The 16111-nt window shown below is 35.0% G+C and overlaps 2 protein-coding genes across 11 annotated transcripts in view; one reads left to right on the forward strand and one right to left on the reverse strand.

Moving 5' to 3' along the window:
• LOC134535543 (WD repeat-containing protein 7) overlaps positions 1 to 16111 on the reverse strand; it is a 191086-nt gene that overhangs the window by 55114 nt on the left and 119861 nt on the right. For 7 of the 10 annotated variants that reach the window (XM_063374703.1, XM_063374699.1, XM_063374697.1 and 4 more), the window contains one exon: positions 11324 to 11425. The exons of the other annotated variants lie outside the window; for them this stretch is intronic. In XM_063374703.1, coding sequence (XP_063230773.1) covers positions 11324 to 11425 — 102 coding nt within the window. The remainder of the gene's footprint in view (positions 1 to 11323; positions 11426 to 16111) is intronic. 10 annotated transcript variants of the gene reach the window in all.
• Positions 8899 to 10828, forward strand: LOC134535545 (cuticle protein 7-like). Its single transcript, XM_063374708.1, has 3 exons — positions 8899 to 9030; positions 9533 to 9796; positions 10267 to 10828. Exons 1-3 carry the CDS (start codon positions 9019 to 9021, stop codon positions 10729 to 10731), a joined length of 741 nt encoding a protein of 246 aa, XP_063230778.1. The 5' UTR covers positions 8899 to 9018; the 3' UTR covers positions 10732 to 10828.

Genomic DNA, 16111 nt, shown 5'->3' on the forward strand with positions numbered 1-16111 from the left:
AGACAGTAGAAAAATAAATTTTTAAAAAAGACAACACTGGTTATGTAAAAGCCTATTTTCAATTTAATATTCAGCCTTACAAATGTTTGTTTGTTATCATGCTATTTGTTTACAAAACATTATAATAGTAATTAATGTATATGCAGAAGAGTTACATCTAAAATGGTTTAGTGATTCTTATGTATTTAGCAGTTTCAATTTAATATTTTTGAAAGATTATTGCTATGGGGAAGATTAATTTAAAACAATTTTATGGACATACACCATTACTGGTTTACACTGTACGTCATAAAAGAAACTCAAAGAATGGACAAAAAATGCATTTAACATTTGAAATCGGCTGTTTTTGGCGTGTTCTCCGGGGTTTGTGTATTTATCTTTGCTGTCCAATCTCAAGGTTTTTCTATAACAAACAGTGTAAGCCTGCAATGGTGTAAGTCCATACAAAGATTTAAATTTTTCCTCGAGTTATTTATAAAGTTATGCCCCATGGGTTAATGACATTACGAATTAAAAGTCGCAAAAGTTTTGTCCAGGTTTGGAATCTCAATTGTGGACGGCAAATATTTTTCAGTTGCTAATAAGAGTATACACTGTGGATGAAAGTATGCATGTTAGATAAATTCTTCAAACATGTTTGCATTTATTTATGCACAGGAATTTTACCCTGAAATTAATTGAATTGTCAAATCGTAAAAAAGCAAAAATGTCAATTACGTGAGAAAGTTAAGAAATAGTTCTTTTCCATGGCTAAATCAGTAATTTTGATATTTATTGACGGGAACAGTCCTAATCTTCAACTTCGACCACAAGTCTGCACGGTCATATGGAGCCCACCTCGCAGCAGAGAGTGTCACGAGCCAGCAGCGGGAGAGCTCGGCCGTGTGTTCTCGGCGCAGGCAATGGCTCTCTTGTGGGAGGGGAAGGAGGCTGCAGCAGGAGAGGTGTGCAAGGTCACGACGGCCAGTCTGGACGACGCCTCGGTGCGCTGCCCCACCCACCCTTCTCAGGCCGACATGTACAGAAACTGTGAGACTGATGAGGCGGGCCTTGTGTCCCCAGGTAATTTTTTAAAATTTAATTTGGATTTAATATCTCATTGACAGGAAGGTTATTACCGAGAGTAACCTACAGTGAAACAGTACAGGGGCCAAAAGAAATGTGCCATATGCCTGTAATGATTTTGGAAAGCCGTGGAAAACAAAATAACCGGATGGTAGACCGGGATTTGAACTCAGATCCACTAGAATGAGAGTACTTATGCCAACCCGCTACACCTCGCTCGCTTTGACACCCATTGCTTTCCCACAAGGCAAGCTTTGAAACAAGATTATAAATAATTACGCTGTTACACTCTTAGGTACTGTTGGCAGGAATCCACTTTTCAAGCATAACAATAATATGTTATACAAGCTACACAGATAGCATCTCATAATTTTTAAACCAGTAAACATTTTTTCTGTTAAAGAAGTATAATGGTTACATTAACCTGAGTATGAAAGTTTTCACCAAGTCAAGCGGGGGAGAAAAAAAAATACTATCATACATTCATTTAAATTCCTTATGTAAAATTAAATGGGTATGGACTGCTAATTCCTTATTTCTACAGTACGTACTCTATGTGTACAAATTAAAGTATATAGCCCATATGTTACTGCCAATGTGCAACAAAGAGTCAATTAATGTTTATATGAATTGAAACAAAAATATTTCATTAATATATATTTTTTTCTTTATGAATGGGTCTATCACTGTAAGTTTATTATTTACCTTTATCAACATATAGGTAGGACTGTAATGGGGTATTTGAGGATACAAAGAGTTACTAAAAACCATATTTGGACAGAATATATATATTTTTTCAGGAAAGTGAAACCATTTAGAATATGATAAAAAAAAACTACAACAAACAATTATGAATTAAAAAAAAATTGTGATTAAAAAAAGTCTCATGTAAATTGAAAGAAAAGGGCATCTTCATCGAACTAATTATGATTAACATTAAGGTCCATTATATTTTTTGTCCAACTATTTTCATATAATTTAATGTTTATTGAAATGACATGGAGATACTTTTTTGGTTTTAAATATATATTTTGGATGCTTTACCTACTTTAGTAGTAGCTGAAACACAACCTTTATTTCTGGCCACTTAAAGCTGATAAAGCATATATGAAAATGTATCACTTTTACTTTCTCATTTCTGCAGCCACTATTCTATATCATAAAATGCCAAAAAATCAGATCCATTCGTATACATATGTTATATATATATATATATATATATATATATATATATATATATATATATATATATATCTCTGTGTGTGTGTGTGTGTGTGTGTGTATATACATATAAAAACATACACACATGCACGCATACAGATGTATACTTTACTCTCATTCCATTTGCTGTCTGGCAGATAACTTTTTTTTAGATAAGTGTAGTTATTAAGCTGAATGTGAAAAAATATTACAATTATTATTGTCAGGTAAAAGACATTAAGTTTAATTTCAAGCACATTTAACATTAGCTGAAAGCATTACATAGAAATATCACATTCAGTAATATAATTTAACACTGTTCAGTAATAACACTATAGCTGCAATATATCCTAAACATATTAATCTGAAAGAGAAAATTTATTTCATTAAACATATATAATGATATTTTAAAATATTTAATACTAAAAAGAAAACCAGTCGTAAAGTGACCTGCTAGATAAACGAGACAGTTAGATTTATTTTGGGACCGGTATTTCAGTTTTATTTTCATGCTTCCTTAAGCTTGAAACAGGTTAGGGTAATCCGAAGTCAAGAGGAACGGAGAAGCCATGAATATTCACCGGAGGGGGAAAGCGGACTGGTCGAAGACTGCTCCGACAGGTCTGGTGTACAGCGAGAGCTTCAAGGTCGTCCACGGCATTCAGGTTCACTGTCCGGGGGCAAGGTTCAGGAATTCTGCTCCAGTTTGGCAGCGTTACAGAACTGGCTTGATATCCTCCAAGCAACCTCACACATGTCTGGCACCAAGCCATTTCTTATAGTGAATAATTCACAACCTAGTCATTATTTTAATATAATATGAGAACATCACAGTGTTTTTGTTAAAGTCAGAGTTGGTAAGCAAGGGTGTACGCAGAATTTTATTTGGAGGGGAAAAAAAAGGGGGGAATACACAGTCTCTTTACCAGCTGTTTGCTTTCAAATTCATTAGTTTTGTTGGTGGGAATGATAGATTTTTTAGGATATCATAGGATATTGGGGAGGGGGGGGGGGGTTAGCCTCCACATCTCCCCTCCCCTCTGCACTTTTTGGTAAGAAAGTAACATATTCAGTTTCATGCAATCAGAGCATAAATAATGCTAATTAAATCCACAATGTCAACTTTAGGTTTTGCAAAATCATACATAAAAATTGGTAGGGGCTTATGTATATAGTGGAGCAGAGTTTGATCTGGCCTCCCCCGGAAATTTTTAATAACATGGCGAGTTTATATAATTTATTATTTCTTAAAAATCCTTATTTATATGGGAAAAAAATTATTACGAATCAAAATAAGTATAATCCTAAATAATGCAACAATCATGGTTGACATAGTTGTCATCAAGTAGTATTTTTTTTGTAAAAGATTACATGACCTCTTTTACACTAGGATTAAAATACCTTTTATACTTGAGATTAAAATTTTTAAAGTACATATTTGCTAACAAACAATCAACTATGCTCATAAATGTAGTGCTATATGCTAACTAAGAATGTGTGAACAGGAAATTATACAGCATTGAAAACAGAAGTTAAGGATTCACTCAGGGGCGCAACAACTAAATTTCCAAAGGCTGGGGGGGGGGGGGGGGGGGGGGGGCAATATACCTTTTTATAAAGAATCATCAATCTCCCCTATTGAAGTGAGGGGGTCCGGGGGTCCTCTCCCGGAAAATTTTTTATTTCAAGGTGGAAAATGGTGCTATTTAAGCAGTTTTATTATATAAAAATTGATTACACAACACTTTCTTTTGCCCCCGTTTGCCCCCACTTCAAGGTTTCAGAGGGGGGGCAAAATACCCTTGCCCCCCCCCCCCCCCCTGTTGTTGCGCCACTGGATTCACTGAAAGTATCATACTAAGTACGCCAACTTTGGAAACAGAAATTACTATATTTATCAGGGGTTCACTAGTTAGAATTTTATAAGAATTCAATCATAAAAAACACATTTAAAGAAAAATTTCACCCTAATAATTGACAGTTTTGTATACTACAGCATAATGATGTTGGTTACTCTATATTATTATTATTATTATTATTATTATTATTATTATTATTATTATTATTATTATTTTTAAATTTATACCGTACAGGAACATTCAGGAAGCAACAGCCATTATTTTTTTTTACAATATGGTCTTGATGACTTGTTTAGGCTTTGGGGAGCAAAAAAACACGTTTAACAAAAATATTCATTGTTCACACCTGCGTTAAAAATAACCACACTAACTCCAATATCCAAAAATGGTATGTTGATTGTTCCATCAGGATAAGCGACCACCAAACAAAAAAAAAGTGCCTGCAAAAGACAGTGAACGTTAAATCAATTTTTTTAATGACACCTTAAACATGGTGCAAATTACCAATTTCACAATGAAACCATATGCTGTTGTTATTAATGAGGAATTTTATGAGCGTTTACATAATCACCATCACGGAATAAAACACAGTGTGCCGTGCCAAGAGGCTGCACATTGAACAGAACGAAGCACAGAGGGGAAGTGAGACGGGGCGATGAAAACTTGTTTTTCACCATCCTGGGGCCCCCCGACGTGTTTGCTCTGATAAATTGGCTTCGGCTCTCCTGACCAGACTTATGGGGTTGATCAAAGGAAGGTGTGGCTTCCACCCGGCCCTAATCTCCTTGACGTAAAAGTTTGTGTCCAAGGTGAACGTGGCAGAAGTGGGCCTATAACAGTCCGCGTTTGAGTGAAGTAGTTCGCCTGGCACGGCTGGCACGCTTGCCTGGTGGCGCAGAACAATAGAACAATGGGTAGCTACAGATACTACATGTGTGTGTGGTTTACATGAATTACAAATTTAGAAATATTAATGTGGCTTGTGATGAAAACGATCATCTTACTCTTAGGAATCATATTCCATTGAATCAAACTATTAGAATCTTCCCATTTACAGCATCAAACCATGAATTAAAAATTTATTTCTTAATAAACTGTAAAATTTTCTAGAAAATTTTCATATAAAAAATTAATACTAACAGTATTGTGAAATCATAAACAGAAGTCTTAAAACATAATGTAACTTGGGTAAGAAGTTATATTTGCAAGGTTCAATCTCAGAAGCACCCAATAATTATAGCCTGTTGGGAAATACACACAAACAATAGGTACAAATACATCAAAAGCTCTACTAAGTGTTTGTACCCTAATCATCGTATAACAAGGTTAACAGGTACCATTAGAATATTTTATCTAACAAGTAAAATTAAATTACTGATTAATTAATTCTCTTAAACACTAGCATGTCTTTCACCATATCATCTGCAGTTTTCAGTGTTTGAAAATAGTTAAAACGAAACTACAAAATAAAATGTGAGCATATTTAACCTACTATCTACTCCACTTCTCCAATCAAAGAACAACATGATATTGAAGAATAAACTCTTTTTGGTTATGGCTATTTTCGGTACCTCCTTGGTTTTTTTGATCATCCTTCTTAAGAAAAGGTCTCACTCACCATGTTATTTATTTAATTCTCTTGTCATTACTACTATTTGAGGGCTAATGGTGTTGATCATTATCAAAATAAATTTATAAAATTTATTATTCTAAAAATATTTCCTCCTCCTAAATTAACTTCTCTTACTGACCGGCGGGACTATCTAGACTCACTCTGTCTCGTGCCAAAAGTAAACTACAATTAATAGCTCACATTCTATCGTGGTTAGTCTGTACTACGATGATGGAATGGCAAGATTTCACCAAGAACAATTAAATTATGCTTTAAGGTTTTGTTTTATCGAAATCACACTTACATAGTGACCAACCCCTTGTTTCGAAGGTCAAGTGTGCAAAGTTTCAACTCAATCGGATGAATGATACACGAGCATATAGAAGAAGAACACACATTCACATATATATATATATATACACACACACACACTCACACACATACATACACACACACACACACATATACACACACACACACACACACATACACACATACATACACACACATACATACACACATACATACACACACACACACACATATACACACACACACACATATACACACACACACACACACACACACACACACACACACATATATATATATATATATATATATATATATATATATATATATATATATATATATATATATAAATAAAAGAAGACTATCAAAACAATGATATTATTCTTAGATTAATAAAGAACTACACTAGACTTGATTAACTTGTAAATAAAATTAACAATTATTTTAATTCTGTTTTATTACTGCAATAACTAGTATATTCTTTATAGATATTATTTACCCACTTATGTATTTTAAAATTTATAAATGAATATTATTATCTATTAACTTTTCCGATAGTTTGATTGTTTATTTGCTTGTTCATTTGTGTCATTGTCCATTTTTTTTTGTGTTTGTGATTTTATTCCTATTTAGTGTTGTGACTGTTATATGTATCCATCGTGCACACCCTTGTAACCTCAATGAGTGTTGGTGTGTATGATACAAATGTAAATAAATAAATAAATAAAAAATAAATAGCTCTTGAATTTTATGTTTTGACTCAAATTTTGTTACCAAAATTACTAAACATTATCTTTTAGTGGTAAAAATCATCCGAGTGTTCATGACTATGATCCGTTGCGTAACATTTTCTAATCGATAAATTTGTTTGGTAAATGCCTGATGAGAAAATTAGTGACCAACAAAAAAATGTGAGAACTATCGGGATAAATTTCAAGAACAAAAAAAAATTAAATAACTTTCTGAGCATGTATGCTTCTGAACACATCTAAATGAAGAGTTTGTTAATGAAGTAGTATCAAGTGTTGAGTCTCTGGACAAATGCAAAAGTGAGGACTGAAGAGGGGAGTGGAGTGGGGAAAAGCTGTGGGAAAATAGAAAATGTTGGAGCAGCTTGTGTCCTAAGAAGACACAGCATTAAGCTGGGGACTGTCCCGGATGATGATGGTGAAAATATACGACATTTACTGAAACTTTATAGGGTTACAAAAAAAAATCTCATTTTGTCAACTCCTCTTACATATGATTGTTCTATTTTTCTGTTTAATATCAGTGGGAGTCAAGTATTGTGGGGTATCAAATTCCTAAAAACATCTATGTTTACGGGCTTCGATACTATACCCAACTTTATTATTGAAGGTTGCGCAAACCTATTACTGGTTCTCTTGCAGTATATTTTTAATAAGTACATATACAAAATTGTGTTTAGCTAAAAAACTGCTAAAATGCTATAAAACTTTTAAATGGTTTTGCAAAAAGTTTGAAGATATCATTATCATTTTTAAAAATATTCGCTTCAATTTAACAAAAAAACTTTCGGATAATCAACATTTTTTTTCCAAAATGGAAAAACAAGAACAAATCTTTTATCTTTTCTAAAAATTTTTTTTTTAGAAGTACTAAACTAGAGGTCAGGTTTACACTTGTTATTTTGATCCTGTAAAACCCTCAATACAATCAACCATAAATTACTTGAAAAACTATCAAATGTAGGATTAACAGATGAATACTTCAATGGTTTTAGTTACCTTAATGCTCAAACTTATCAGATTTAATCTACAATAATAACTTCTACCTACGAGTAGCAAGTTCTGGTGATCCACAAGGTGGTACTTTATCACCCTTATTATTTAAAATTGTTATTGATGATATTGTAGAGGTATTAAAACTTATTCATGGTCTTCTGTTTACCAATGACTTAAAAATCTACAGAAAAATAAACTTACTTCCAGGATTATGTTTTATTCCAAAATAACATAAATGCCATTGCCAATGGCAGATTTACACATTTGCCACCAGTAGGCAATTCAAATTTTCCGCCCTTAACCAAACTCTACAATTCAATACCTTAGTTCACAATCATATTACAATTTTTTTTTGTCAATGAAATTGTAACTTTATGATTTTTACACTATCATCCTAATTACACCACCTACGGATAACCTGATCTTGATCTTCTTTTTTTTCATTTTGGCCATTTTACACACAGCTCCACTAAGTCGTTTTCTCCCGTCACTCATTCCAACAATTTTTTCATCAAAGAACTGAAAGTATGAGACATTTATTTAAGTATGGTGAAACAAAATGATTGAAATTACATTTTACTGATTCATTAAATATGATTTATTGTAAAATATGATTTCTTACCTACTCTAAGTTTGTACGGACCAGTGATGTTATGTTATGAAGTTATTCATACAATCCATGAAACACTTTGAAAAATTACAGCACACAACCACTAGCAATTTTTAATTAATTTATAAATTCAATATGAACTTCATTTTTGGAGAAAACAGAAAACCACTAAAACATTAAATCAAAATCAAAAATTTAATCTAGAGAAAATTATTGCTTGGTGGTTTTGTATAGTTTATTTTCTTGAAAATGTGTAGAATGTACTATGGAAGTAAGTGTGAATACATGAACGGCAATTACTGTTTTTGCAATACTTTGAAATTTAGAGTTAGTTAAACACTGAATTGAGAATGGAGGAAAACGATCCACTTTGAAACAGGAGTAAACTCATGTATGCGCCACTGGCGACAGCTCTGTCAGCCTGGCCTTGAAAACTGGGCGGAGATGTTTTTCAGCGAGTCCGCATTCTAGTCGTCTTCATCATTTACATAGCAACGGCTGCACACCAAATGAACCAAAAAAAGCTGCCAGTAACGGATCGGGAAGCTGGGTATATAAGCCGGGTGGAGTCCACAGCAGGTACTCGTGATTACACAGTCAAACCTCAAACACATCATGAAGCTGCTGGTGAGTACTGAACTATATTCATATACACAGACAAAAAAAATTTTATTATTTAAAAAAACACACAGTTTAAAGCAATATTCAATTTCATCAGTTGTAATGATTTTATAACTATTTAGAAATATGTTGCAGGTTAAAATTTTATTCCTATTTTAGGAAGGAACAGTTTCAGAGAAAAATTAATAGAACTAAATATAACTCAAAACCACATCAACTACAACCCCTGGCGACATCCTAAATAAAATAAAATAAAATCAAACCTTTTGGTTGTATGAAAAAATAAAATAATTCTGAAAATGTGTGATCAAACAAACTTCAATAGTGAAAACTATTGCTTGCAGTGGGAAAAAATAACTTTATGAATGTGAAATTTTTCAAGTATGCACATCAGTGTCTACATAAACTGATTGCACTGTGTGCACACCAGCTGTAAAACTCAAATACGAAACATTATATCTGCAATGTACACAGACTGTATTTAACTGTTTACTTGCTTGTGTTGCAGATTGTCCTGTTTGGTGCTGTGGCGCTCGCCTTGGCCGAGACCAGCTACTCGACCTTCGAGCTGCCGTACAAGGGCTTCGCGTACTCGTCCACCGCACAGACGCCGTACGTCTACCCCTACGCGGCCCCCTACACCCCGTACACCCCGTACACGTACCCCTACCGTTACCCGGTCGTGCCCGGCACCCAGTACCACGCCCAGGACATCCTGGGACGCGCCACCTACGGACACTCCGACCCCTTCCAGACTGAAGTCGCAGTGCAGGTACGTACGGCGCACGACCACCCTCACACTTCATTCACACATTTCAACTAAAATCATATTAATATAATTTTCAGAGAATTTCACATCTTACTTAAAGTAGATTTTTCTAAAAATTTGTGCATGGAATTTTTTTTTACCACAAACAATTAAAATAACAAACTTATAACAATAATGATCCTGGTATCAATGCAACATATTTTCATACAGCAATAAGAAATTATGATTACTGAAGAACATATTTACAATTAGCCATAAATAACTTGTAGTACATTCTTACAAAATGACCGAAATCCAAAAAATTAACCCATGCAAGAGGAACTGTAATTACTAAAAAACCAAAATAAATAAAATCAAAATAAAAAATACATAAATTTTAAATGTTATTGTTCCTGACACAAAAGTTTAGTTATGTCACTGAAGAGATATATAATAAAAGGTTAAATGGAGAGACGTGGTCGTGTTGTCCGCAGGATGCGGCCGGCAACAAGGTGGGCAGCTACAGCTACATCAGCCCCGAGGGCAAGGTGATCAGCACCCGCTACGTCGCGGACGCCGCCGGCTTCCGCGTGGCCAGCAACGCCTTGCCCGTGGGCCCCAGCGTCCCGGTGGTGCCCGAGGTGATCCCCCCCTCCCCGGTCGTGGACACCCCCGAGGTGGTGGCCGCCCGCAACGCGCACCTGGCCGAGGTCGAGGCCGTGCGGTCCCGCTCCCGGAGGGACGTGTCCGACAAGACCCCCGCCAGCACCAGCGAGCTCAAGGACCTGCCCTATGGCGGAGTGCTGCCCTACGGCGGAGTGCTGCCCTACAGCAGCGTGCTGCCCTACAGCGGAGTGCTGCCCTACCAGTACCCCGCCGGCATCGTGCCCTCCTACCAGTACCCCGCCGGCATCGTGCCCTCCTACCTGCCCACCTACCCCTACACCTACAAGCTCTGAGCACCACGACCTCGCATCCTCACTGGCCTGCTATCACGCTCAAAAAACCTTTGTCACTCTCTTATGTAGCAAATAAAAAAATCAAGTCTCATTCAAACCGATCTGTGTTTTTAATTCACTCCTCACATCCACTGGTAACATGTATCGCCACATCCGCCACATGGTTCAAATATACTTTTCAATGATTTAAGTATTTACAGTGCTATAAGAACTAAACAGAAATTTGAAGATTTTACTCATACTTAGCAGCAATTTAATTTATTCCAGTCAATGGAAAAAAATTTAAAATCACAAAGAAAATTATTTAGAGTACCAATTTCATTAAATTGTCATAGTAAGAAGAAACTATATTGCAAAGCAAAACAAAACATGAAACAGTAAATATTTAAAAAAAAATCTAAAAAATAAAATATCTATTACCAAAGGAAAAAACCTAAATTTGTGCAGCAACATTTGCACACAATAAAAAAAAATTTGAGGTACAGAAAACCAGAAGCTTGCAATAATAATTCAAGTTTGGCGAAATAAATAAAAACTGATGATTGTGCATGCATGCCAAGCCAGGTTCACACGGTCATTGGTAACACTGTACCTCTGCTGTCAGACTGAACAGGTCTGACTCCTACACCCTCCACCTTTGCTTGTAGCTTGGTCTGTACATTTTCAGCACCCTCCTTCATCTTGGCAAGAATTCCTGAGCAGCGTGAGTTAGGAAAAACATACAGCATCAAGAATCACAAATACCAGACCTTACTTAGCAATACGAATACTCTCAGAATCTGAGCTGAACTTTCCCAAATATCTTACATGCAAATACAAACACAGTAAAACACAACCAATATCATACATATATGGGATAACTACAACTCCCAAATCTATCAAAACAAGAGAAAATGAATAAATAATCATGGGTATTACTAGACCAAAATATGTCTTCTCTACAAGAAAATACAATAATCATTTGCCTGAAAGAAAAAAAAAATTTGGTTTTAATATCACTCACTGCCTAACAATGGTCTGGAAACCTTAAATAAAGTATGGAAAATCTTTGAACCTCACAGTAGAATTTTTACCAGAGAAGACACATACATATTCATATTTATATTGCTACCAACATACTTAATTCTGATTCAAGTACCAGAAAATTTAGTGGAAAAATATTATAAGTTAATTATGAAAATTGGAAGATGTGAAACCTGGATAATGTAAATTTTTCTCAAAAAGAACTAAAACATTCTAAGACCTGTAGCTGTTGAGAAAACAGAACCAGCAGTGGTTACACCTTGCATACTAATGTAAAACTTTTTTTTTGCGACCCCATTTATTGCGACCACCTCTCTATTACAACCCGATTTCGAGGAACCGTGAAAAAATTGCCGAAAATCCAAAGAAAATCAGACAGAAAATAAGTTTTTTGTGGTGAGTAGCGTGTTACTGCGTTTCTCTTGCCGAGCGCTGTACTACCGTAGGCAGCGCATATCTAAAAATAGATACCACTTCCTGTCGACAGCTGTCAGCGCTTAACAACCCCCATTCCACGAATCACGTTATCTGCTTCATTAAACGAAGTAAAAATATATTAAAACTGTCAGCAAATTGATAAAAGCTTTATGTGTCGGCAAAACAGGGCACAACACTGGCCCACCAGTTGTTTTCATTTAAAACGTGGCTAAAGAACTTGTATGAATCAGGCTGAAAACATCCGGCAATACGTGTAGGTTATAAGGAATCTTGTTATGAATTGAGATGTTATGTTTTTCGAGTAGATATACACAGCCACCGACTGGATGCACGCCCGCCTCGTCTTGTTTTAACTGCCGCAGCGATGTTTATTTTGACAGCTCAAGCAATTATCTTTTCCCGTGGGTTGACAGAAAAAGGTCGCTTCACCCAGCATAAAAAAAAAAGGCTACGCCACTTGTTCCCCAAGCAGGAAACACACTGGCTGCCGTCTGTCTCCCCCGCATTTATCTTTCTTCTAACATTCCACGTCTCGCCTCTCGCGCGAGCAATAACGAAGCGACCACGCATTGGGCTGTTTTATGCTTTGTTTGGTGACAGCAGCTTGATTTTATTTGGTATATTCCTTTTCATAGGACCCTTGCTATTAAAATACATTTATATTTAATTTTGAAAGCTTGTAAATTCCTTGCCAGAGATGACTGAACTCGAACTTGGTGTGAAAAGTGACATATTTTGACATACTTATTTTTTGGGCGTGTTTTTGGGGGGAGGGAGGGGTCCGAAAATATTTACAACGATCTTACCTCTCCCTCACCGCTTTAGTACCCCATTCATAATAGCCAAATTTTACGGGAGAAGAGAGGGGGAGAAGAGCATTTTCTCACTGAAGGTTTTTCAAAGGGGAGCGAAGTTGGGGTTATAAGGGAGGACACTATATGGTTTGTGTCTGGGAGGGATGAGCTAACTTTGAAGAATGTTACCACAGGGAGGGAGGGGTTAGCTTTTGCGTCATGAAGCCGCTGTCGCCAGCCAGCCGGACGAGCTTAGTGTGCGCCCACTCGCGTTGCAAAACCTACAGCTGCCATATTTTTAAAGGAAATGTCCCATTATTTTTTTTTGTTATTTTTACATGAACATTATTGGAAGTATTAAAGCCGACACAAAAATATGCTGTGTTAAAATTAACAGATTTTAATTATCTTTCATTTCGTATTTATTTATTTATTTTATTTTTTTCTGATTTTCACAGTTTGATAAAAATGTCCAATTTTTTGACGGTTCCCGAGAATGTATTCGTAAAATCACTGCTTCGTTAAATCCGGGGTTCGTGACATTGGGGTTCTAGTGTATTTAACTATGGCAAGCAGAAAACGTACATGTAAACTAACCAGTAAAAATAAACTGTCTTTTGACATATTTTCTTTAGAGGTGGCCTGTAGGGCGACGGACTTGTCATGAAGGTTGAAGTGGGTTTTGGGCAAAGCCGTCTAGCATTGTGAGTGACAGCATCCTGCCATTGTACGGCTGGTTTATTAGTGGGTAGCGGTTTGGGAAGTTACTAAATAAAATAATGATCTGGTTATGATAAAGCAAGTAAACTACCCGTTGATAGCTTATTTGGGCTGATTCTTTAAATAAATGTGTTAATGATAAATTGATAAGTTAATATACATGAAGGGAGTTACCATTTTATCAATGGCTGGACACAAATTTACCCACACTGTGATGGACTCAGTGAAAATTCTGGAACCTCAAAAACTGTAAATTATGATGTCAAGGATATTCGCCTAGACAGGGTAATGGATACTGTCATCGTTTAAAGGCTTCCTCAAGGTACGTTCGTTTCTTCTATATTCATTATCCTGGGCTTTACACAATCTTATTTCACATCATCCAAACTTCATGCTAGTTAAAACATAAGTCTATGACATCAGACTGATAACGTATATTTTGTACAATTAAAATTAAAAAAACAAAAACTTGATATTTATGGAGTGAAACTAGTCAAGAATTATAATCAAAGTCTTTTCCTGGAAGTGGTTCAATGTTCAAGACATCCTAAGCGGACTCAACAGCTGAAATAATTTTGTGCATATCTGTGTACTTTATTGTAACAGTACTGATGAATAATTTTTAAGACCACTATGTAAGAATAATCTGGGGAAAAAAAGTTGTATACTACTTTTAATGAAAAAAAAAAAAAAAAAATATATATATATATATATATATATATATATATTATATATATCACTTGCTGCATGAGACACTGCTCCAATAAATGTAATGACACAACAACATCACACCACAGAAATGAAGTACCTCACACCACAATGGCATGCAAAGCAGCACACTACACATACACAGTAAAATTTTTTTTAGAAAGTGCATAACATACACATTTACATGGAAAGCAACTGCAAATGCATGCTCTTTAAATCCAACCACAACACATGTTTCAAAATACACTTGTTAAAATAAAAAGAACTAAAATAATATTTAAAACATTTTTTACTCTTTTCAACACCTGTATGGTTCGTTAAAAAAATTATCATTATATACAAGATGCTATTTTTAAAATAACTGAAGCAAAATTAATAAAAACTGCTGTTTAACTATCAATGTCTTTCAGAAAGTAGTGCTGTAATACATAATTATACTTTATATTATGGCAAAAATAACCTGCAAATTATTTATATTTTTATTTTTAATAGTACCAACTAAAAACACAAGTATATTCTAACAAGCAATATCCATTAATTTTTTTAACCTAGGAAAAATGTAAACAGGATCTTTATTACGCTGCATATTTTACTTCTGGGTGATAAAAAAATACACCTTTACATTTATGGAATAAATTTATTTAACAATTTATACATGCAAATAAAGGTTGATGACATAAAAAAAGTATAATATATGATGGAAGCAAGAGATATTGTCCAAACCTAACTAATGAAGACCGTATAAAAACATGAGCTATGAAGAGTTTTTGAGGTACCACGGTTGAAGTAAACCTCAAGTGAAACATGGTATGCATAAAGTCTTATTCTCATTTAAAGATGCAACTATGACGACATCCATGCTAAATCTATGTTTAAATTATGGCTTTGTTTCCAAGACCGAACCACTCAACCCAGATATCTGGTTGGATGGCTTGTGGCTCTGATACCACCCTAGTCGACTTTGTACACTGGCACGTCATCTTCTCGTGAGCATGCTACTCAAGAGACCACTCGTTGGATTTTTTCTTTCTGGGACTCCCACCTGCCACACTCTGTCTCCTTCAGACAACATAGCATACCCCTGGAGTTTTTTTGCACTGTTTTGTCTTTGGCATTTAGGAAATAATTTTACTCACTAAATCTACTTGTAAGAAAATTTAATAATGTACAATTTTTTTGAACGCAATAAGACTGAAAATACTTCATGGTAATTCTACAAACTGTCACCACTTGATCCTTTATTGTGACATCAGTTCGCTCATCTACAATGGATAATAATGATTTGTAGACTTTTATTTTAAAATTTTGCTCTCAAATGATGAATGTGAATTGTTTTTATCTCTTTTAATTTACAATATGTAAAAGCAACATGGGTTAATTTGTTCATGACTGAATCTCAAATTTATCTCCTCCATCCACTGCATTCCTAATGCAGTTCTACATCAAAAAACCCATATTCCTTTAAAACTTTTAAATCTAACTACATTTCTTTCCTGATTAGAAGTGATCTAAGAATAAGCATTAGTGAAATGTCAAATAAAACCACTATTATTCAAATGAAAACAAACTACAGCTAAAAATACTTAAACCTAAATGGTTTATAGCTCTCGATGATAAACACTTTACCCTCTTTTATCGCATAATCGTTGCACTTGCATAATAATCGCACCCATATTTTTGGGCGTCAAAATTTGGAT

Source organism: Bacillus rossius, chromosome 8 (assembly GCF_032445375.1).
Source record: "Bacillus rossius redtenbacheri isolate Brsri chromosome 8, Brsri_v3, whole genome shotgun sequence".
Classification (NCBI taxonomy): Eukaryota; Metazoa; Arthropoda; class Insecta; order Phasmatodea; family Bacillidae; genus Bacillus; species Bacillus rossius.

What these genes read in the sequence shown, in the direction of transcription:
- LOC134535545 (XM_063374708.1), top strand. An exon ending in AGACTGAAGTCGCAGTGCAG is followed by an intron (nt 9,797 to 10,266) that starts GTACGTACGGCG and finishes TGTTGTCCGCAG; the next exon opens with GATGCGGCCGGCAACAAGGT.